At 37.6% G+C, this 25,232-nt stretch overlaps 1 protein-coding gene across 2 annotated transcripts; it reads left to right on the top strand.

Annotated features, from left to right (window-relative positions):
• The first annotated feature begins 475 nt into the window (after window positions 1–475).
• Window positions 476–24,398, top strand: atp6v0a2a (ATPase H+ transporting V0 subunit a2a). Of its 2 annotated transcripts, none has more exons than XM_007228817.4 (20): window positions 476–1,129; window positions 4,215–4,293; window positions 6,730–6,827; window positions 9,979–10,116; window positions 11,368–11,465; window positions 12,271–12,397; window positions 13,134–13,216; window positions 13,776–13,869; window positions 14,544–14,756; window positions 14,955–15,105; window positions 15,927–16,066; window positions 17,562–17,719; window positions 18,585–18,675; window positions 18,811–18,929; window positions 20,129–20,339; window positions 21,420–21,545; window positions 22,104–22,214; window positions 22,551–22,668; window positions 23,263–23,434; window positions 23,627–24,398. In XM_007228817.4, the coding sequence occupies exons 1-20, from the start codon at window positions 1,013–1,015 to the stop codon at window positions 23,727–23,729; spliced, it is 2,547 nt and encodes an 848-aa protein (XP_007228879.3). In that variant the 5' UTR covers window positions 476–1,012; the 3' UTR covers window positions 23,730–24,398. The 2 variants fall into 2 exon arrangements, with proteins under 2 accessions (XP_007228879.3, XP_007228880.3); XM_007228818.4 differs by having other exon boundaries at window positions 477–1,129; window positions 21,420–21,539.
• Window positions 24,399–25,232: the final 834 nt, after the last annotated feature.

Raw genomic sequence — 25,232 nt, 5'->3', positions numbered from 1 at the left:
CTCGTCAAGAGTTAATTACTTGAATTTCTTATTCATTGCTCTCTTAGTGTGTTCAAAAGCATCAGTTGTGCTATGAAGAGTGAAGAGCCCTATTCTAATCAATGTTATGTATGATGAAACTGGCCCTCATCAGGACTGCCCTGGGAAAGGAAAAGCTGCACATGATAAGTTCATCAGAGTTTTTTGTTACATTTGTTTGTTTAACACTTTAAGTTACTACATGATTCCTTATGTGCTCCTTTATAGCCTGGATCACTCTACTATTTATTTACAATGGAGGACAAAATGATAAATTAAAAACATCGAATGAATGTTGAAGGTGTGTCCATTTTTAATATATTTTTATTTTTATTATATAACGCAAAGCAAGCTAAATATAAAATAAAATTGGTATTTCAATCTGTTTGAAGAAATCAGTCGATGCTACCTGTACCTTAACCCAAGAACGAGGGATTTTCACAGCGTATCTGGCAACCCGAGGACCCAGTGAGCGGCGGCGGCGGGGTTAGCGGTGTAGCCGGGGAGGATTATTTTTATCATTGCGCTGTTTTTATACGGAATATCGCCGGTCTCCGCGGGTTCTTCGCGAGGGCGGGAGTGTGTCTCCTGCCTAGCATTGTAAACGCGGCGGATTTTGCGATATTTCGTGTCGTTTCGTGTCGTTTTAGCGGCGAGACTGCGATCCGAGCTCCAGCCTGCTATTGATCGCAGGCGGAGCAGCTCAGCGCTGAACGCGGCTGATAGTCTCATTCAGCCGGGATGCTATTTTAGGACATACAGCTAACAGCGTGTTAAACAGCATATCAGCCATTATTTATACATTATTGATGTAAAAAATGGTTATTTAGGTTGCTGAGGCTCGTAGTTCGTGCAGTAGGTGCTGTATAATCTGACACAGCTGCTATAAATAAAGCTAATAAGATGGATTTGTGGTTAAGAGGAGAGCTCGGCTAGTGCTGCTTTGTTTTTGTTTGTTTGTTGGTTTGTTTGTTGGCTGGTTGCTCTGGCAAAGATGTGTGCCAGCTTCAGGAGTGAGGAGATGTGCCTGGCCCAGCTGTTTCTGCAGTCCGGCTCTGCATATGACTGCATCAGTGAGCTGGGAGAGATGGGGCTGGTGGAGTTCAGAGATGTAAGTAACCTGCTGCTGCTGCTGCTGGTCCTGATGCTGAGGATGCTTAGGGTGATGATGATGATGATGTTGAGAATGATGATGCTTGGAGTGAGATGTTGCTTATATTGTAATATTCTGTATTTTTTGCTCCTCGTTGGAGGACTATATTATGTTATTTTATGTTTTTCTTAGTTATTGATTGAGGAAGGACAAGGACATAAACAAACAAGGAAATAGAGACAAAAAAAGAAAACATTAAACACCAAAACAACAATAAATAAAGAATAATACATTATAATAAGTACTAAATAATACCAAATGTTGCTTGTAAAATGTCCCCAACTTCAACTTCAACTACTTTTCAGCTGCAGTGTTCATTTTAGGAGTGCACCAAATATTTGGCAACCGAAATTAAAATAATAAAATAAATGAAATAAGTGAAAATGAACACTATTAACACTAAACGTATTAATTCTGTTTTATTTGCTTTGTATTATTATTATTATTATTATTATTATTATTATTATTATTATATTTGTTTTATTTTTATCTCCTCTTTGAAGAAGAATTTTATTTTGTTTAAGATTTTTATTAGTTCTTCATTGACGAAGGACAAGGACATAAACATACCTGGATCTAGAGACAAAAATGAGAAAACAAAAAAGAACAAAACAACAAAAAAAGAACACAAATAAGGAATAATAAATAAATACTTAATAATACTAAATGTTGCTTATTAAATGTCCCCAACTTTTGTCCAGCCGCTGTGTTAATTTTACAAAGGCACCGAATATTTGGCAACCAAAAATTTAAATAATAAAATAAATAAAATAAGTAAAAAAAAAAGGCTTAAACACTTCATACAGAACAATGACTAATTTATTCAGTTTTCTTTGCCTTTTATTATTTTTTATATTTATTTTATTTTTATCTCCTCTTTGGAGAAGACTTTAATTTTATTTAAGACTTTTTTATTATTTGTATTAGTTATTCATTGAGGGAAAACAAGGACATAAACAAACATAGAGACAAAAAAGGAGAAAATAATTAGCAGAAATTAACAAAAAAGAAAGTATGGGTAGAGATAATGTAGTAATTAATGTGAGAGTTCAAAACAAAATAAAAAACAATAAGGAACGTATAGAGAAAATTAATAAATACATAAATAATAGCAAATGTTGCTTTGATATGATAAGTATTACTTAAGTGTTACTTGTAGTTATTAGGGGGTTTGAATGTGTGTGTGAGAGAGAGAGAGAGAGAGAGAGAGAGAGATTTTGTGTACATTTAGAGGGAGAATATTTGTTGAATTTGAGTAAACAGTATTGTTGTTTTGGGTATTGGCTCTCGCTCTATCTGTTCTTATGGTGTTACCCGTGACACCAGAGTAGGATATTTAAATATCGTGCAGATTCACATTTAAAGACACGCCCCTTCTCCGGGCTGATGGACGGTGACTGTTGTGGGTCAGGAGGGTTAATGTGTGGTTGAGAGCTGATTTAATTTGAATAATTGATCAGTAGAAAGTGGCACAAATCTGTTTAAAAGCCTGTTTTTGGTTCTGTTTAGCCTGCAGCACACTTTTAACCCCTGCTTTACTGTTTACTGTGTGTAGGTCAACGAGTGTGTGTGTGTGTGTGTGTGTGTGTGTGTGTGAGGGTTGTTTGCGCTGCAAAAATCTGTTGGGAAATGGTGTGAGTTGTCACAGATTTTTCAGGTATTAGTTAACTGACTAAATATTTTAAGGTAAATAATAGAGTTTGTAATCTGTAGTGTGAAACTATTTTATACTAAAGTAAAAATAGTAAAATAAGTGTTTTAAAGGAACTAGGAGCCAAATATTCAGATCTGTCTGTCAGACTGGATTATTAGAAATTAGATATTAAACTGTGTGTGTGTGTGTGTGTGTATGTGTGTGTGTAATAGAGTGAGTAAACATGTAAGAGAAACCCTTAATAGGGATTAGGAATGAACAGAGTTCACACTGAGTTCACGTTAGACGTCCAGCCTTTTTTTAATGCCTCCAGGCCACTGTTCCACACTACTCATCTGGAAGACAGAGACTACAGTGCGATGCAGACATATAGACACAGGCAGCTGCGTAGGGCGCTCGCACAGGCTACACTATAGAAAGCGTGTTTACTACAACCAAATATAAACCAGCCTTATTTGGGTGTACTGTGGCATGTTTGAGCAGGTAAAAAACTAAACTGGACGTTAGAGGAGTTCCGTATTGTATCGTACACAATAATATCTCCATGTTGTGATATTGCAAAATTCTTAAGAAGCTTCTTTTGATTTGTAATTTACTGTATTTACTTAACTTAATTGTTTTTTTGCAGTTTATATGGGGGTAAAATGAAGTGTAATGGGACGGAGTGCTACACAGACTAGTAGCTCTCCAGCCCAGAGGGTTGTTAAACCCAATTGCAGAACAGTTCCTCTCAAAGCAGGTAAACCCAAGAAGAGAGAAAAATAAATAAATAAATAAACACACAGCTCCTCAGGTTTGCGGTCTGTGACATTATCGCTGCCCTGTATAATGAATTAGGATGAGGCCAGGAAAAAACACTGTTATAAGGAGCCCAAGAACGGGCGGAAAAACGAGAACGAGTGGAAACTAAAGTAACGCCGAGCGCGACAGAGAGTCAGGGGAGAAATATAAACAAAAGCTCGCCAGAGAAGCATTTTATTATTTTATTTTTTTTCATTATAGTTCAAATTACTTCATGGCTGAGATGTTTCACGCGATGGGGCCCGCAGGCTGCCTTTTGCCAACCCCTGCTTTATTTATTATATTAATACTAATTAAAACTTATTTATTTTTACTTTGTTGCAGTAGCATATTCTTGAAATTCTTGAATTAAAAAATCAATGCGTTGTCATATTGCCAACAGTATAGTTATCGCGTAAATACCTTAAAATATCATGATATTATTTTAGGGCCATATTGTCCAGCCCTGTTTGCAGTGTACTAGGAGTGAATCCCACTACTCTTGACTGTGACGTGTGTGTGTATGTGTGTGTGTGTGTGTGTGTGTGAAGTATTGATTAAAGCGTAAAGTCTGGGAACGTGAGGTGATAGCTGATGTTGTCGTTTCAGCTGAACCCGAGCGTCAGCCCCTTCCAGCGTCGCTTCGTCAGCGAGATCAAGAGGTGTGAAGAGATGGAGAGAATTCTGGGTAAGAGGGATTTTTTCATACATTTCATACACATTTTTAAACACTTTTCTAGATGGTTCAGACTTTTAGACCAACAGAAGTTAGAAGCAGGCTGTTATCACCCAATAAACAATAGAAGAAGAAAAAGAAGAGGTGCTGAAATTCATCTCAATCCCTTGATGATGTGCAGTAGCTTTACACAGCAGTATGGGTACAACAGATTACAGTGCTGGTGATTCTGTATCTACTGTAACTGTAGATTAATTACAGAGCAGTATGGGTACAACAGATTACAGTGCTGGTGATTCTGTATCTACTGTCACTGTAGATTAATTACAGAGCAGTATGGGTACAACAGATTACGGTGCTGGTGATTCTGTATCTACTGTAACTGTAGATTAATTACAGAGCAGTATGGGTACAACAGATTATAGGGCTGGTGATTCTGTATCTACTGTAACTGTAGATTAATTACAGAGCAGTATGGGTACAACAGATTACAGTGCTGGTGATTCTGTATCTACTGTCACTGTAGATTAATTACAGAGCAGTATGGGTACAACAGATTATAGGGCTGGTGATTCTGTATCTACTGTAACTGTAGATTAATTACAGAGCAGTACGGGTACAACAGATTACAGTGCAGGTGATTCTGTATCTACTGTAACTGTAGATTAATTACAGAGCAGTATGGGTACAACAGATTACAGTGCTGGTGATTCTGTATCTACTGTAACTGTAGATTAATTACAGAGCAGTACGGGTACAACAGATTACAGTGCTGGTGATTCTGTATCTACTGTAACTGTAGATTAATTACAGAGCAGTATGGGTACAACAGATTACAGTGCTGGTGATTCTGTATCTACTGTAACTGTAGATTAATTACAGAGCAGTGTGGGTACAACAGATTACAGTGCTGGTGATTCTGTATCTACTGTAACTGTAGATTAATTACAGAGCAGTATGGGTACAACAGATTATAGGGCTGGTGATTCTGTACCTACTGTAACTGTAGATTAATTACAGAGCAGTATGGGTACAACAGATTACAGTGCTGGTGATTCTGTATCTACTGTCACTGTAGATTAATTACAGAGCAGTGTGGGTACAACAGATTACAGTGCTGGTGATTCTGTATCTACTGTAACTGTAGATTAATTACAGAGCAGTATGGGTACAACAGATTATAGGGCTGGTGATTCTGTATCTACTGTAACTGTAGATTAATTTCAGAGCAGTATGGGTATAACAGATTACAGTGCTGGTGATTCTGTATCTACTGTAACTGTAGATTAATTACAGAGCAGTACGGGTACAACAGATTACAGTGCAGGTGATTCTGTATCTACTGTAACTGTAGATTAACCCTTATTTGTAAACACTAATAAAAGGAATCTGGTGTTTGGCACAACACTTTTAAAGGCCAGTCACTGAACTGACCTCATTCTACAAACCAGTGTTTAGTATAGGGAGACTCCGCCCATGTAAGTAATGACGACAGGATGTAGTAAAGTTGTTTAGTCGCTTAGTCAATAAACTGCAGTGTGAAACTGAAATTATCTGGATTAAATACAGAACAGAATACAATGTAACACACTCATGAATATTTGGTACTGTGTGATAAAGTAACAGATAGCATCTGTTCACAACATTACTAAAAAACAGAGGGATGTTCTCCTGAGCAGTGTGTTCTGGAAGGTTGTATGTATGAGTGTAAATATGTGTGTGTGTGTGTGTATGTGTGTACAGTAGGCCTTGAGATTCTTTTACCATAAAGCAAAGGTTGAAATAAACCAGAGCGGTTTTGTTTTAAAGCCGGTTTGTTTAAAGACCTGAGAGCTGCTGTTATTTCTGTAAGCAGTGTTCTGTATTTAGCTTGTTTGAAGATGAATATATAAATCAGTGCTGGAATGATCCGTGGATATATTTATCTGCTATGCTTACATAAGCATGTTTTGTCGTCACGCACTGGGATGATTTAGCGTTACACTTGTGTGTTTTACCCTGCATCTGGGTAATGTCTTAGTACCTCTGTAGAAATATAGGGCCATTTTTGTGATCTTTCGATAAGCCTTAAACCTGGCACCTTGCAGCCTGTTTTAGGGCATATCAGTGTCTTTGCTATCATAACGACAGGAAAAGTACACCTTGCGCGTCTCGAAGCAAGCAAAAGGCATGTTCTAATTCTCTTAACTAATCATGAGTGTGGTTAGTTTTGGGCACAACGTGAAATACACCAATCAGTGCGTCACTTGTATTTTTTTAGAGCCAGGTGTGCTCTGACTTTGGTGGATTGCTATTTTAATAGCGCAGCTACCTGGACGCTTCTCAGCAGAGGAAACTGACCTGCTCCTTTACGCTGTGAAGGTGCACCAGCAGCTTACATAGGGCCCATAGATAGTTAAAAGACTCTGTGGAGTGAATGCATTGTTAATGAAGTGTGTGTGTCTCCAGGTTATCTGCTGAGAGAAATCCGGAAGGCGAACTTGGCTGTTCCAGAGCCTGAAGTCAGTCCTGTGGCTCCTGCACCCAAACACGTCCTGGAGATCATGGTAAATTGTAAAAATTATGCTTTAGAAGAAATGTAGATAGAATAGTGCCAGCTCACAAAACACCCAGTGATAGGGCTGGATGATAATTTGATATCAATATCAATGCGATAAAAAAATTCTATAACAGTTATATTATTTTTTTACATTTAATGCTGTTATATTTGTAGGACTCACCCAGGTATCGCTTTAATATGATATTCATTGCTTTGTTTGACAGAATGTCTTGCTCTTTGATAGGCATGTCACGATAACTGTTATTGTTTGCATTATATGTTATCCCAGAATTGATTGTGAAAAACTATTGTGATAAATTATTGTCATTTTAAGTTAATTTGTACCTAATATAATTATAATATAAGAGCATAATAATTATATTGTTTCTTAAGAGAAATATTGTTTTAAACAACACCATCATTCCAACATCATTAGACATTGGAATTGGAATGTGAAAATGTTTAAATATCTTGAATGTATAGAACATAACTGCAAAGTTGACAAAGCTTACATACCGGCTCATTCACATTAAAGGGCTCTCCTTTGATATTGTATGTTATATTGTATGATATATTGTACAATATATTGTATGATGTATTGATTTATATATATATATTGTATGTTATATTGTATGATATATTTTATGGTATACTGCATGATATATTGTATAATATATTGTATGATTATTGAATTATATATTGTATGATATATATTGGACAATATATTGTATGATGTATTTAATTATATATTGTATGCTATATATTATGATATATTGTACAATATATTGTACAACATATCGTATAATGTATCGTACAATATATCATACTATACATCATGTTTTATTGTATGAAATATTGCACCATACATTGTATGATATATATATTGTATGATATAGTGTACAATAAGAACAACATAACAGTAAATTTGTCAGTTTGTGCTCACACACACACTCTTCTCCTCTCAGATACTGTAATTTAAGTTAGAGTTTGGAGATCAGAGAGGTGTTTAAAGTTTTCACAGCTGCAGGGAGCCTGGGGTCGACGCTGTTTAGGCTGATAAATGTGTGTATGTTTAGGTTTGATGGTGCGTGCCATATGTCGTCTGGTTTTGGGTAATTGAGTGTGTGGGAGTGAAGGCCGCGGGGGCTCAGCTGTGCTGGGTAATGGAGCGTAGAACATATGGGATAGGGTCGCAGCCACAGAACTGATTGTGTGGTACGTTAAATATGTGCTATGCCAGAGTCTTAATGATGATGGACTGACAGCCTGTTCTGTTCATGCTGTTATACACTCTTCTACTCATATACAGTGCCCTCCATAATTATTGGCACCCCTGGTTAAGATGTGTTCTTTAGCTTCTCATAAATTGAGTTTTGCTCAAAATAATATAGGACCACGATGGAAAAAAAGAGTAAAATACAACCTTTAACTCAAGTGAATTTATTCAGTAGGAAAAAAATCCCACATTAAGAAATAATTATCTAACATCAAATCATGCGTGCCACAATTATTAGCACCCCTGATGTTAATACTTTGTACAACCCCCTTTTGCCAACAAAACAGCACCTAATCTTCTCCTGTAATGTTTCACAAGATGGGAGAATACAGAAAGAGGGATCTTTGAGAGGGACAGCTTGTTGGCATGTAGATAGCGCCTGATGGTTGTTTTGGAGACTTTGTGACCCCAAGAAGCTACCATTTGTTGCAATTCTGTAACAGTGAGCTTTGGAGAACTTTTTATTTCTCTTATCATCCTCCTCACTGTGCGTGGTGGCAAAATAAACTTGCGTCCTCGTCCAGGCTTGTTTACCACTGTTCCAGTTGTTTTAAAGTTCTTAATAATTCCTCTGACAGTAGATATGGACAGGTGTAGGCGAGTAGCGATTTTCTTGTAGCCATTGCCTGACTTGTGAAGGTCAACACACATCTGCCTCACTTGAATGGTATGTTCCTTTGTCTTTCCCATGTTGAAGATAAATGGCCTCTGTGTCACGTCATATTTATACCCCAGGGAAACAGGAAGTTGTGAATTACTAATTAAATGTTCCTACATACTCTGATCAACTTTGTAAACTACTGTAGAAGTGACAGAAATACTTTTATTAAATTTATTTCCTAAGAATTGTTAGGGGTGCCAATAATTGTGGAACAGGTGATTTTATGAAGAATAATTATTTCTTAGTCAGGGATTTTATTTCCCCCTTAAAATTTACTTGAGTTAAAGGTTGGACTTTTTTTCCCATCGTGGTCCTATATTATTTTGAACAAAACTCAATTTATGAGAAGCTAAAGAACACATCTTAACCAGGGGTGCCAATAATTATGGAGGGCACTGTATATATACATTATTTGAGCACATGCTTATTTATTATTCAGTGTTTCTTCTGAAATCAAGGGAATAAAAAAAAAAAGAGTTTGAGTCCTATTTTAGTCATCTATAGGTGAGCCATCAATGGTGCACTGTGCAGCTTGATTTAGGACGTGTCAGTGTGTCTTTGCTATTGTAACAACGGGAAAAGTACACCTTATGTGGCTTGAAACGCACAAAGGGCATGTACTAATTGTCTTAATCCATGTGTGTGGATAATTTTGGGCGTAAAGTTAAAAACACTCCTCAGCATGTCACTTGCTATTACTTTTAAGAGCCAGGTGAGCTCTGACTTTGGTGGGTTGCTATTTTAACGGTGCAGCTACCTGTACGTCTTAGCAGAGGAAACTGACCTGCTTGTTCATGCTGTCAAGGAGCTCCAACAGCTCGTTTACGGGAACAGTAATGTTATTTTATTTAGTATTCTGTTTATTATTGATGTAAAATTTGGGTTTGTTCTGCTGTGTGTTCATGTGTTACCAAGATAGCAATAAATGTCTTACTGTTGACTGTTGTCAGAGTTTAAATTAGTCAGTGGAGCACCTGTGTTTTCTGTTTTCAAGATAGCAATACACCAGAAATGTACCTGAACACACCTCACTTCCAGATCACCACGCCCATCAGTGTAGATACTGTATATTCAGAAGCACTGTTGCCATTTAACATATGTGTTACACATTACTTTTGTATGTGTAGCTCAATAAATATTGCTTTTATAATCATGTATTGTCTTCATTTCAAATAGCATTGCACAGCATTGCTAAACATCTCCCTGTGTTCCTGCTTCCAGGAGCAGCTCCAGCGTCTGGAGGTGGAGCTTAGCGAGGTGGCGAGGAACAAAGAGAAGCTCCAGAGGAACCTTCTGGAGCTCACTGAGTACACACACATGCTGAGGATCACACACACCTTCATGCACAGCCGCTCCAGGGTGGGTACCCCGCCTGCTGCTCCGTCCGACACATCCATATTGATTTATTGAGCTTCTGTGAAGGCTGGCTGTTATTCTGCATCCTCCAATGTTCCTCCATCACCCACTACCATAGACAGCCACAGAGCTGTGTGCTATTATTACACAGTTACACTTTTTTGAGATATTCTTTAAAGCAGTATATTTTGTATTTGTTTTGATATTTACTGCATTTACCTAACTGTCTGTGTGCAGTTTATATGCATGCAATACATATTATACTCTATAATTTTGTGGTAGATTTCGGCTGTTACATATCTTTATTTTTGTCAATTTCTTTTTACACTATTTTTAAAACCAAATCTTTATAAGTCGTTGTTTATGAGAGACAAATGTTTATAGATTTATTTTGTTTCAGCTGAATGTATAACAATGTTATATTTATACTGAATCACATTTATTTATATTTATTTTGTTGCAGTAGTATAGTTTTGTCATATCATCAAGAATATTAACATATAATTTTAGAGCCGTATCACACACCCCTAACACAAACACACACTCCCTTTACACAAGTCTGTCCCCATTCACACTTGGCTTTAACATGCATCGTAAGTGTGCACTCTGCAGTATATAGTGTGAACAGGTGTAAACGTGTTACAGTGCATCTCGAGAAGCATCACAATCCCATTTTACAATTTTTTTGTGATTGCGCACAATGCAATACAATATAGGTTCTAATTTTACAAACAACATTTTTCATATTTATAGTGTTTTAATCCATATTTTAAATATTATTAGGACTTTTTTCTTTATATTAATCAAATCAAATTTATTTATATATTTTTTATCTGATTTTGCTAAGCAGCTTTTCAGAATTGTGATCGCAGCACAGAAAATACAATACAATACAACATACAATACAGAATCTCCAGTGAGAAACGGAGAAAACACCCCCTTAGAGCTGGAGGAAGAAACACTAGGAGGAACCAAGGCTCACGTGCACTTTATACTATTACATGTACTCCTTACCTGTGCTATCACTTGTACTATCAAGTATATAGGGGGGGCATCCTCCTTTGGTCAGACAACTTATAAATGATTGTTAAAAGTGATTATAGACAGTTTTAGGCAAATGTGTGATGATTTATGCCTACAGCTGGCGTCATGCTAATTATTGAGATATGCCCTTCTATTACTTGATGAATATATTCATATATTAAATATATAAAATATATTATAAAATGGCATTGTTGTGTTTGGTTTGTTCAGCACGAGGCTCTGGGGCCGCAGTATGAGGAGTTTCCCTCTCTGGATGCAGAGTCTGTGGCGGGCTGCACTGGCATGCAGAGACTGGGGGCCAAACTGGGGTAGGTGCACACACCCACAATACACAATGCTGCTGCTACTGAAAAAAATCCTAATGTTAGAGGAAATATGATTTAAAATACACAAGTCATTGTTTCATATCAATTATTTAGTTATCCTTCTTTATTTGCCTAAACAACGAAGCCCCTACGGTGACATCATGTAAAAAAAAATAATTGTGGCCATGCCTTATTAAGGTGTGAAATTATATAAATCTAGCTGAAGAATAATAAAGCTTGCTTTTCTATAAATTAATGCTCATGAAGAAACTGAATATTACATCAAAGCTCCTTTAATCCAAAGATAATCTTTAGTAAGAAAATGGAGAGTGGTCTGGGTCATTTTTATTTTAATCTTTGATTAATTTTGGTGATATTTTGGAGTCTTTTGCAGTGAGATATGTTATAATTCTGAGTAAAAGACACTTAATTCTCATACTAAAAGCTGATTGGCTCAGACGCAGACAGTTTTAGGACCCGTTTACCTTTCTTATGCAGTAATTTTGTGCGCAACCCCTGCTTGCTAATGGCTTTGATTTGATTAACTCGTTCCCACGCGTTAATAAGGTGTGGCCACGCCTTAATGATCTCATTCCCATGCCTTAATTATCTTGTTCCCCACATTAGTATGTCTTTCCCTCGCATTAGTATCTCATTCCCACATATTAGTATCTCGTTCCACGCATTATTTATTTATTTATTTTTACAAGATGTCAACTTAGGGGCTCCGTACTGAACACAGACATGTTTAGAAGTATTGCCGTCCCTAATATATAGTTATAATGTATTTGTATGTTTGTGTGTGCAGGTTTATCTCTGGGCTGATCCAGCGGGTGAAGATGGAGGCGTTTGAGCGCATGCTGTGGCGAGTGTGTAAGGGATACACTATCCTCAGCTATGCTGAAGTGGACGAGAGTCTGGCAGACCTGGACACTGTGAGTGACTTCTTTACTTTACACACACACACACACACACTTAGGTCTCTGAGGAGCAAACACAGATACTGAAATAGATTCCAGCTGTATCTGAGCTAAAGCCACCGTGTGACTTTCAAGATTTCACAGTTATTCAAAAAAAATCTCCAATAAATGTCATTGAAGTGATCTAAACTATGAAGGAACACATAAGGAATCATGTAGTAACTTAAAAGTGTTAAACAAACCAAAATACTCTGTAAAGCATTTAGGTGCAACAGAGGAAACTCTTGCTCTTCCTTTCCTGGGGCTCCCTCTCCTGATGAGTGCCAGTTCCATCATTATAACGCTTTTGATGTTTTTTTGCGCCTTTTTTACAAATTAATTTCATATGTTTCATAGTCTGGATGACTTTAGTATTAATCTACAATGCAGAACATTTTAAAATAATATAATATATTATTTTATTATATTAATATATATATAATACATTTTATTTCTATAATTTTAAAATAATACATATAAAAACATTCCGCATGTGATACTACAGTATCATGTGTATAATACAGTCGTTCCTTCTGTAGCTGCTGTACTTATTATAGATCAGTTTACAGCTCGTTTCTCAGTTGTAGTTCACACCTCATACTGTCAGAATGCAAGGGCTAATAGAGGCAGTGTAATATGGTGTGTGTGTGTGTGTGTGTGTGTGTGCGTGTGTGTGTGTGTTTAAATGCTGTTCTTTTTTTATGTCCTGCAGGGAGAGATCAGTAAGAACGTGGTTTTCCTCATTTCCTTCTGGGGCGACCAGATTGGCCAGAAGGTTCAAAAGATCTGTGACTGGTGAGCAGCCAAATAACAGCTGATCTGTAGTCTCACAACATCCTGATTTATTTATCATGATTCCCCATGATAGTTTTATTGAACTATCTTAGTCCAGGTCAGGATTTAAATAGTACATCCACCCTGAGTCACTTGTTGGAATCCTGGGACATGCTGCTTGTACATCAGCAGCTGGAGTCCGAGAGAGTACACTAGGTCATGCTGCTTCTCCATCAGCAGCCAGAGTCCGAGAGAGAAAATACAGTAGATCATGCTGCTTCGTCATGAGCAGCCAGAGTCAGAGAGAGAGTACAGTAGTACCTAGTGATGCTGCAGTGATTGGCCACAGTTGAAAAAGGGGTGGAGTCTGACTTCACATGTATAGGTGGAAATCATATGAATGAGGATTGGTTAGGTGTCCTTCCAAATTGGTGAGAAAATGGGATAATTCTTTTCCATTTTGGAGAGAAAAATCTCCATTTTTTGTATAAATGTAATTTCTTTGTTGATTATTTTTTTTATTATTTCTCTTTTCTTTATGATTGGTGTGTGTGTGTGTGTGTGTGTGTGTGTGTTTTAGTTACCACTGTCATCTTTACCCTCACCCGGAGACTGATGAAGAGCGAGCAGATGTAATGGACAGTCTAAGGACTCGCATCCAGGACCTCAACAATGTATATTTATTAATTCCTTTATTTATGCTGCCTTTATTTAAACCTTGACATTAAAGATAAATGTCATTGCCAATTACTGCAATTATTATTGAAAGAAAGCTGTTTGATCTGTATTTTAATTACATGATAGGTTGTACAAGTTTGATTTAATATTAGTTATACCACAGTTAGTTTCGACCCTGCGATGGCTAAGAATCGTTCTAGGAGTGCCGTTATCAGCTCGTATTGCACTGTACCCGAAGCTCTCTATGTATTACTCCTCCACCTACAGGTAACCTAGCAATGATGCCACGCTTACAAGCCAAACAGTGCAGCTACAAACAGAGCAGTAATGGAACTATTTTAACTTCGATGTGTTTATAACCAAACAGATCCTATTTTCTCATCCTCTTTAATTCAAAATCTTTCAATAAAAGTGATAATGGAACTGTGGTATAATCTCAATAATACATTAGAGGATCATGCTATAAGGTGTATTATTGGCACTGCTATGCAGATCTACACCTGCAGCACAGCAGTGCCAACATTACACGTGAGAGCACAAACCTTGAGTGTATTATTGCTTGAATATAAGAATCTACAAAAATATTGGCTAGATTTTGAATATGCATTTTAACTTCATTCTTAATTCCATATATTTAATGTGTGTGTGTTTGTGTGTGTGTGTGTGTCAGGTACTACACCGTACTGAAGATTACCTGAAGCAGGTTCTTCATAAAGCCTCAGAGTCTGCGCACTCATGGGTTCTGCAGGTGAAGAAGATGAAGGCTATTTATCACATCCTTAACCTCTGCAGCTTCGACGTCACCAACAAGTGTCTCATAGCCGAGGTGTGGTGTCCTGTCAATGACCTGACCAACCTGCGGAGGGCGCTGGAGGAGGGCTCTGTGAGTGGACACTCTCAATACAGAGGGTTCCCGTATTTTCCAGCTTAGGATTTTAAATTTTTTACAATTCTGTGTTGTTTAGTCAGTTTATATGAGTTAAACTAAATGTCAGACACAAACATGTATATTTAATTTTAGGGTAAAGCTGTGTGTGTTTAATTCTGTGCTAAACTGTGCTGAACTTTTTCACTTTGATAGAGGAAAGGAGACGCCACTGTCCCATCATTTGTGAACCGAATCCCGAGTAAAGACACTCCACCCACTCTCCTGAGGAGCAACAAGTTTACGTCTGGGTTCCAGAGCATTGTAGAGGCGTATGGAGTCGGGGACTACAGAGAGGCCAGTCCAGGTCCGTTGTTGTGAAATTTTAGATTTTGTTACATTATTATTACTATTTCATTCAAATGATAATAGTGAAGGCTCTTTCTTACACCCTGCACAAGGTGGGTCACGATGCTCATTGCTATCTTACACACAATCAAATTTCTTATTTCTCGTCTATTTTCATGCCTTGAGCCTCTGTCGTTTAAATAGCAACAGTGCTTCTGAATATATCTATGCCGATGGATATGGTGATCTGGACGTGAGGTGTGTTCAGGTCATTTTCTGGCGTATTGCTATCTTGGCAACAGAAAACACAGGTTCTCCAAGTGCAATCTAGACATATGTCAACAGATGAACGTCAGACGTTCATTGCTATCTTGGCAGTGAATTTTTACGCACACATGGACAAACAACAGTGCACAAACCCAACTTTTATATAAACAATAAACTGAATGAACTAGTGTGAATGAGCCGGTTAGTTTCCTTTGGTGAGAAGTATTGGACATGTCCAGGCAGCTGCGCCGATAAAATAGCAATCCACTAAAGTCAGAGAACACCTGACAAGTGGCAAGTGACACACTGGCAAGTGACACACTGATTGGTTTATTTCATTTTACACACAAAACACACCAGTGATTCATTTAGTACATGCCTTTTGTGCGTTTCGAACTGAGCAAGGTGTACTTTTCCCATTGTTATGATAGCGAAGACACACTGACACACCCTAAACCAAGCTGCTTTCTGCTCAGTTTATGGCTAAAATCACTAAAATAGAGCTCTCAGTCTTGGTACATAACTGTTTAGGAAATGCGGAGGAAATAAGAAATGTGTGATGTCCTTCCACAGCTCCTTACACTATTATCACCTTCCCCTTCCTGTTTGCGGTGATGTTTGGAGATCTTGGGCACGGTTTGGTGATGACGCTCTTCGCCCTCTGGATGGTGCTGACCGAGAAGAGCCACAAACGAAAACACTCAGGAAATGAGGTCAGAGCAGGGCAGCTAAATTTAGCTTCCCGTAGCACTGGATAATATATCATCTGTATTACTATACCATGACACATATTTTCAGTTTTAGTAAATATTACAGTAGAGCTGTATGTTAGAGGCAATATTTAATAGATAATAAACATTTTGTGTTTGTTATAAAGTGTTTTCATTCTCAATTAAAAATGTTAGTCCCACTTTATTATAGGTGTCACTAATAACTGTGTAGTTACACATTAATTACCACAATCATTAACAGCATGTAATAATAGTGTAACTACTGGTGACGTATGCATTGTTACAGATTAATTACAGTTGTACAGGTTATAGAATTACACATGTATCAAAGTCAATTTTGATGTATGTTTAACACTCTATGGCATGGCTTTTATATTCGGTGAGAAGAAAAAAATACAGCTCTATAAAAAAAAGAGAGTTATAAAAATAATGAGTTTCTTTGATTTAACCAAATTGAAAACCTCTGGAAAATAATCAAAAGGAAGATGGATGATCACAAGCCATCAAACCAAACTGAACTGCTTGAATTTTTGCACCAGGAGAAAAGGCATAAAGTTATCCAAAAGCAGTGTGTAAGACTGGTGGAGGAGAACACGCCAAGATGCATGAAAACTGTGATTAAAAACCAGGGTTATTCCACCAAATATTGATTTCTGTTCATTTTACTTAAACATAAACCTATAAATAGCAAAATCAGAGAAACCAAAGCTGTATATATTTGTCCTACTGAATAATGTTGCCCTGAAGTAGCAGTTTAAAAACACTGCTTTAGTAAATAAACGACAACAAAATACCAGTAGCCACATATGTGTACAATGATACTCAAAAAGGTGTTTTGTTGCCTGAGGGCAACACAGTGCCATATGCCATATAATAGGGCATAGTGTTTGTAAATTACTACATGTAAAAATGTGTGTAGAGTAATTTGTGTATAAATTTATATTATAATATAAATTATAATATATATATATATATATATATATATATATATATATATATATATATATATATATATATATATATTATAATATTTATTATTTATATTTCATTATAGGAAGTCATACTGACCTTACACATTTGCATGTGTAATTACATAACTTGTACAACTGTAATAAATCAGTAATGATTAATGCTTCACCAATAATTACACTTTTATTACACGATTGTTTATGTGTACATTTTAACACAGTTATCAGAGGCATTTATTATATAGTTGGACCAAAATATTAAATGCTTTAATTAGCTGCAGGATCCAATCATTTACTTTACATTGTGCATTTGGTCTTATAACTTTGATGAATTGATTCTAAATTAAATATCATCTGATACCCTGATACAGCAGGGTATTTTGCCAATATTGTGCCATTAAATTTCATCTACACTCTGTGGAACAGCTCTGATTTCTCTGTTGTAGTTCTGTTTAACAGACTCTGTGTGTGTATATATGACTGTTTTTTTATATCTGGGTGATGTATAGATATGGACTATGTTCTTTGAGGGGAGATATATCATCCTGATGATGGGTCTGTTCTCCATCTACACCGGACTCATCTACAACGACTGTTTCTCCAAATCCATCAACATCTTCGGATCAGGCTGGAACGTCAACGCCATGTTCACAGAGCAGCAGTGGACGTAAGACACACTTACACCATTTATATAATATAAATATAAATATACACTGTCGTATCAGAATATTATGACCACCTGCCTATTGAGATTAACCTTAAATTCTTGTTATATTAGGTGGCTAATTATGCAACTACAGTAGAGCGCTGTGGTCAGATAATCCTCAGATAATTCCAAAATAATGTTATTATATTAAGTGCTGAAGTGGTGTCAATCACCTAAAAATGACTTTAATTTAACTCATGTTATATTTATATTTCCTGTATTATTATGAGGGAAAGAATGATTTTATATGTAAATTATTGAAGCAAATAATTAATAACAGTAGTTATTAAAGTGATTTATCTAATAGATAGATCTAAATTATTTCTTATTTTACTGATTAGTTCTATTTCACTTCAAAACCTCTCAAAAACGCAAACATTTTAACACTACACAGATATTCCAAAATTCATGGGACACCGTGTAAGTATGTAAATGCGTTACAAAGTGTTACCTCAATGTTCAGTTTAGGTGACATGCATATACACTGTGAGGTGTAATCTTGTGACTAAAGTTGAACACTGGTCAGTGTGCTTATGGGAGTTGTAGTAAAGTCTGGCTCCACTTTCAGGGGACATATATCCCACAGTCAGCTCAGCGTTCTGTAGCTTCCATGAGACATGCCAAAAGTCATGAGACATGATACCCATGATGATAGTTCCTTATGATAAGGTGCATGTCAGTGTGTATTTATGCAACAAGATTTCTAGTCATTGTAGTTTATATCTACTGGTCTTTTCTTAATTAAGTGTTATCATATTATAAATGTATAGATAGATACAAAACTGACTAATAAACCTACTTGCTTTTCCTCTTTAACCACATGTAGAAACCAAACTTTACAGACGAGCGCTCTCCTCACCCTCGATCCCAACATCTCTGGAGTCTTCACTGGACCCTATCCACTAGGCATTGATCCAGTATGTGGCACACACACACACACACTCTCTATCTCTTTTAAGTTTTATGAAGCCCACTTTACTGCTCTACTCTAAAAAAGATTAAAGCAAAGAGAGACTCAGAAAGATGATACTTCTCTCTCTCTCTCGCTGTAGATCTGGAACATGGCGGTGAATCGGCTGACGTTTCTGAACTCCTATAAGATGAAGATGTCTGTGATTATCGGAGTCGTGCACATGAGCTTCGGTGTGGTTCTTAGTGTCTTTAACTACCTGTGAGTAAACATGTGGTTTCTCCCCATTTTTTATTTTCACACACACACGCATACACATAATGTAAGTGCCATAGTTTTGTGTACATGATAATGTCATTTTCTTTTTAAAAAACTATACAAAAGCCTATAGTGATAATAGTGAAAGAGCTGGGTGATATGGTCTAAAAATATATTTCTTTTCTAAAAAGAGGGTAAAAAAAAGGGTACAAAATAACCATAGACATAATGTATTTGTAACACTTTGATTTGAGTTTTTGGCATAATTTCTTGATTTAGGCCCTCGACTCATACACACATACATGGACTTTAGCCTACCACTGTAATTAATTACAATTGACATCTTCCTTTATTTTTTGTAGTTGTAACGCCACAGACGGGAGTCAGACGCTCGCGGTAAAAACAAAATGAGGCTTTATTATAAAGCACGTAAGCAGATAGCGTAGTCAGATAACAAGCGTGGGTCAAAGCCAGAAAAACAACCAACCAAAACATCAGAGCCGAATCACAAACCGAAAACAGAGTTCAATAAACCAGAAAATCTCAATACAAACAGAACAAAAAGGATAAGGCAGAAACATAGTCGAAAACGAGCAAAACAAGGGTCTTACACGGAAAATACAGACAGGAAAATAACGCTCAGTATATCGCTGGTGAAACAGGGAAAATACCTCGCGAAAAATGAGACAAACAGACATGTATTTATATCTAAACTAAATTACTAACACCTGAACACAATATGGAATTCCGGTGACGTAGACCCCACGAAAGAGCCGCGGTTGGCTGAGTCCGAACACGTGGTGTTGTCAGGAGCATGCTGGGAGGTGTAGTTCCGGACCGGGGATTGTCCATAGACGGGAACGGCAGAGTTAGAGATGGGAACTACAGAGTCTGTGGTAGGCGTGACAGTAGTATGCATGTATGGGTATGTGTGTGTATGACATGTGTCTGTGTACCTGTGTATATGTATGTATGTATGTTAAAAAAAATGTATTTATCGTCCAGCACTAAATAGCAGTAATTTGCATCTGTTTAAAATATTATGACTTCACTACAATTGTGAACCCTAGCTATGTGTAACATGTTCTTCTGTGGTGTAAGAAGCTTGTTGGCCACATTGCACTGCTTGTAGCTACAGTGTAAACCCGCTGTAATCTCACAGTTCTTGTGTGTTTGTGCTGTGGTGTGTTTTTTATCTGCAGGCACTTCAGGCAGAAGTTTAAACTGTACCTGCTGTTCCTGCCGGAGCTGCTCTTCCTGCTCTGTCTCTTCGGTTATCTGGTCTTTATGATCTTCTATAAATGGCTGGCCTTTTCTGTCCAGGATTCGAGGACAGCCCCCAGTATCCTCATCCACTTCATCAGCATGTTCCTCATGCAGGGCAATGCCACCACACCACTGTATCCTGGACAGGTGTGTGTGTGTGTGTGTGTGTAGTATGTGTCTGATTGTTTATGTTAGCACAGCTTCATCTGTGTGTATGTGTGTGTGTGCGTTTATATATATGATAATTTGTGGCCTGATACTAATTTTAAAACAGCATTGTGTGAGAATTAGTGATTCTGCATGATTCTGAAGCAGATAGTTTAAGGTACAGCTGATACTGATACTGAGAGACCTATCTTACACCCTGTGTGAGGTGTGAACAGTCTATTTACACACCTACCTTGCACCTGCATTGTTTAAATAGCAATAGACTTAATACGACCTAGACAGACGTCAAAAGTCAGATGTTAGTTGCTATCTTGGTGCTCTGCATGTGAACACCCTGCACAAGCCCAACTTTTTCATCAACAATAAACAGAACACTAAATAAAATAACATTACTGTTCCCGTAAATGAGCTGCTGGCACACCTTTACAGTGTGAACGAGCAGATCAGTTTCCTCTGCTGAGAAGCTTTGAACACGTCCAGGTAGATACGCTGTTAAAATAGCAATCCGCCAGAGTCAGAGCTCACCTGGCTCTTAAAGGGAATAGCAAGACATGACATTCTGATTGGTTTATTTTAAGTTACCTATGATTAATTAAGAGAATTAGTTCATTCCTTTTGCATGTTTTGAGCCACCCAAGGTGTACTTTTCCTGTCATTACGATAGCAAAGACACACTGACATGCCCTAAATCAAGCTGCACTGTTACAGTGATGACTCAACTGTAGATCGCTAAAACATGGTCCTGAAATTTCTACAAACATCTTGAGATGTTTTTCTCTCTCCACTCATCCATCAAGCTCTCAGTAGGGTTTAATGCAGGTAATTGTGCTGTCATTGCATAATGCATTGGTTGCAAATCCAGTTATTTAAGTGCTTGTTTTTATCTAAGTAAGAAACAGACGGCTTGTATCATCCAACACATCTGCTCAACATCATTATGTGAGATCTGAAGATGGTGTAGTGTGGTATGATGCAATATAACTGCAACATGGTGTTTAGTGGTGGAGTGTGCATGTCTATGCTGTGTTTAATAGTGTGTTGTGTGTGTGTGTGTTACAGATGGGTCTGCAGGTGTTTCTGGTGGCCATGGCTCTGCTGTGTGTTCCTGTGCTCCTGCTGGGGAAACCGCTTTACCTCTACTGGCTTCATCACGGCAGCAAAAGCCTGGGAGTCCACAGGGTGTGTGTACGTGCGTGTTGACTACTGTGGGATGCTGCATGTAGAGACTGCATGAGTGTGTTCCAGTTCAGGGACAGGATTCTTTAAAGGATGTGGTGGATGGTGGCGCAGCTTTCGAAGGCTGTGTAGGCCATACAGGTCTACTCTACTCTATATGATTTTATCTGCTGTTTTCCTCGTCCAGTGCTCACTAATTGTGGTAAAAAACAATAATTCTACCCATTGGGTTGTACTGACTCCACCATACAGGCAGTCAGCTGTGTGTATGTGTTTTTTGTGCACCACCAATATAACATATTGTTTACTGCAGAATGAGGTAGGCATGATAAAAGCTTTTGTTTTTTTGTTTTTTTTAAGATAAAAGTGAATAATTCCACATGTTTGCACTACAGCCACAAAACATTTTTTCATTTATTTGTAATATTAAACATATTGATGTAAGATATTAGCTATGTAGGATAAAAGCTAATCTTGACCCATTGTTTTGATCTAATTTGCAAATAGTACCCTTGCTAGCTTTGTTTTTTTGTTTTTTTTCACAGTGTCTTATTTTTTTCTGTACAGGGCTATGAGCGAGTTCGCCGTTTAAGTGAGGACGATCTGTCCCCGTCTATCGTCCACGATGAAGAGGAAGGGCTGGATGATCACCCGGGTCGAGACTGCAGCCCAAAAGAGGTCCGATTCAAACTATCAAACTACAAACACTACCTGAACCTGATACACAGATATCTTTATTAAGAATTACTTAAATTACTATGTGGTTTCTCACACTCGTGTCCAAATATTTGTGGACAGCCCTCTAATGAATGCAGTTAGCTAATTTACAGCTAAGTTGCACCCATTGCAAACATCTAGTAAAACACCTTCTCCTGGACAGTTCAGACAGTTACTTTAACAAAAGCAGGATAAACTCTTTTTTCATTCCCTTAATTTTAAAATAAACCATGAAAAAGCTGGTGTCCCATGTTGTGTATTTGTTATGTGAGTTAATTTGTGTACTTTTGTTTGCAGTTTGATTTTGGGGATGTTTTCCTACATCAGGCCATTCACACTATAGAGTTCTGCCTGGGCTGCATCTCCAACACGGCATCGTACCTTCGCCTGTGGGCCCTCAGCCTGGCTCATGCTCGTTAGTACACACACACACACACACACATACACACTCATTGAGCATATTGAGCTACAAGTTTGCATTCCCTCTGTCTTGTCATAATCACTGTGTGTGAACTGGTCAAAGATGTGATCCGAGAGCTCGTCCACAATATCTAATATCTAGCAGGTTTAATATCTGGACTAGCCAGTGACTCCAGTAGTGTGAAAAGTGCTTTGACTGGACATTAATGCAGCGACTAGCTACAGCCAATGAGAATGCAGAATGAGAGTAATAAAAAAGGCAAGGTTGAGGTTGAGGTTGTCTATTGCCAAGAAAGCAATACGCCAGAAATTTACCTGAACTTTCCTTAATTTCCACACCACCACGCCCATCAGTGTAGATATATTCAAAAGCACTGTTGCTATTTAAACGAGGAAGGTGGAAGGCGTGAAAATAGACTGTTGGTAGGGTGTAAGATAGCAATAAGCACTGCAACGGTATCGCCTATAGACTTCTTATCTGTCTTTCTCTTGTGTATTACTACAATTCACATACTGTATTTGAATGCTTTTGTTATATAAAAATAAAATAAATGTTTTGTTTGTGTGTGCGTGTGCATGTGTATAACAGAGCTGTCGGAGGTGCTGTGGGCGATGGTCCTGCGTGTTGCTCTGAGGATTAACTCCAGGTTGGGGGTGCTGGTTCTCGCCCCTGTTTTCAGTCTCTTCGCCATCCTCACCGTCTCCATCCTGCTGATCATGGAGGGGCTCTCTGCCTTCCTGCACGCCCTGCGCCTACACTGGTCAGCACACACACTCAATATTACACTCACATGCCACAGACACTTCCAGCTAGATGCTGTTAGTCACCATAATTTTTACTCACTAAATTAAAGTGGGTGGGAGTATTAGCCTTCCTATGGTGTATGCTGCAGTTTTAGGGATTTTTTCTCTTATTTACTGTATAATCATTCTTTATTTCTCTCTGTCTCCAGGGTGGAGTTTCAGAACAAGTTCTACAGTGGAACAGGTGTAAAATTCGCCCCCTTCGACTTCTCCCTGCTTCCCTCCGTCTTCGAGCAGGATGGATTACTGTGAGCAGCGAGGAAATTCTGAGACCTGAGCTAATCCACCCTGGCTTACCATGACTTACACTCCTCCTGTTTCCTCACCGCAGCTCTGCAGCACTAACCACAGCAACCGGACGTTTCATCGCCTTTCCTTTTATACCATTTCAACATTCCAGCCCATCCCCCACTTTTTTATTAAAGCAGGATCAATCGAGACTGACTGCCTTAGATAAACACATTCATATCAGCGATATCTGCCACTGACTATCATCACCGGCTCCACCAAACTCAACATCACTCAACATCTGCCATATAACATCTTTAAATAAGTTTGTCAGTGCAGCCCTGCTGTTATATTTATATTTTATTAGAGATACGACCTCGACTTGGGAAACCCTCTTATTTATTCACAGACATTTCCATTTTCATATCGGATTTCAAAAGTGCCATAAGTATTTTTCCAGATACAGTTTTGTATGCTACTCTGAAATGGGAATATTGAATTTATTGAGCCGTCTCTATCCCGTGGATCTGAAGCACGCACACGCACACATTATGAAGTAAAAAAAAATACTTGTGATGTTTCAGGTAAACTTCGCAAGTAAAAGAAAAAAATAGCCATCATTTTCATACTAGATAGAATTTTCATTGAAATTTTCATTGAGTACAGTATTAAAGCATCATTTGCAAAAAGAGAGATTTCTGGTGGCTTGTCGTCTTTCTTATTTGTAGCTTTAAGTTCTGTAAGTTGTGTAAGAGGTGGGCAGAGCCTACATGAGCATCAATGATAAACCTGGGTGCTTATCGGTACATTAGGGACATTTTCAGTACATTAGGTGCTGAACACTTCATTCTGGAACACCAAACAAGACTTGCCTGATGTTCTAGAGATGTTCTGACTCAGACATTAATACAGGTTATTCTACGATAATTGTATATATCATTTGAGAGTGTTCAAAACCAACATATTTATTCAACAAAACTTGATTTAAATAATTTATCTGCTTTTCATTTGGATCTAAACTTCTAAACTGTAGCATGTATGATTGGACGCACCTTTGAATATGTTCTGCATTGTAGTTTAACATTTTCTCAGACAGCTTTATAAAGTATAGTCACCTAGAATGGCTTTAAGTTAACAGCTGTGCTGAACTCATCAAGAATTAATTGCCCTCTTAATGTGTTTGAGAAGAATTGTAGTTGGTATACAGTGATTTTGTTTCAACTATTGGGGTTATGTAAAGTAAGTAAAGCAAAAAATACTTAACTTTTTCAGAAATGAAGGTTAGTCAATCTGAAAAATTTCAAGAACTTTGAAAATATCCTTACGTGCAGTCACAAAAACCATTTAAAAAATATGATGAAACTGGCACTTATCAGGACCAGTACCCAGATAAGAGCCCAGCTAAATGTTTCACTTTTAGGTTCACTACATGACTCCTTATGCTTCGCTTCATAGTCTAGATTAATTCAGTATTCATTTACAATGTATGAAAAATAAATAAATAAAAACATATACAACCTTACTGTA

Source organism: Astyanax mexicanus, chromosome 20, assembly GCF_023375975.1.
Source record: "Astyanax mexicanus isolate ESR-SI-001 chromosome 20, AstMex3_surface, whole genome shotgun sequence".
Classification (NCBI taxonomy): Eukaryota; Metazoa; Chordata; class Actinopteri; order Characiformes; family Acestrorhamphidae; genus Astyanax; species Astyanax mexicanus.
This window is presented reverse-complemented; position numbering and strand designations above follow the sequence as displayed.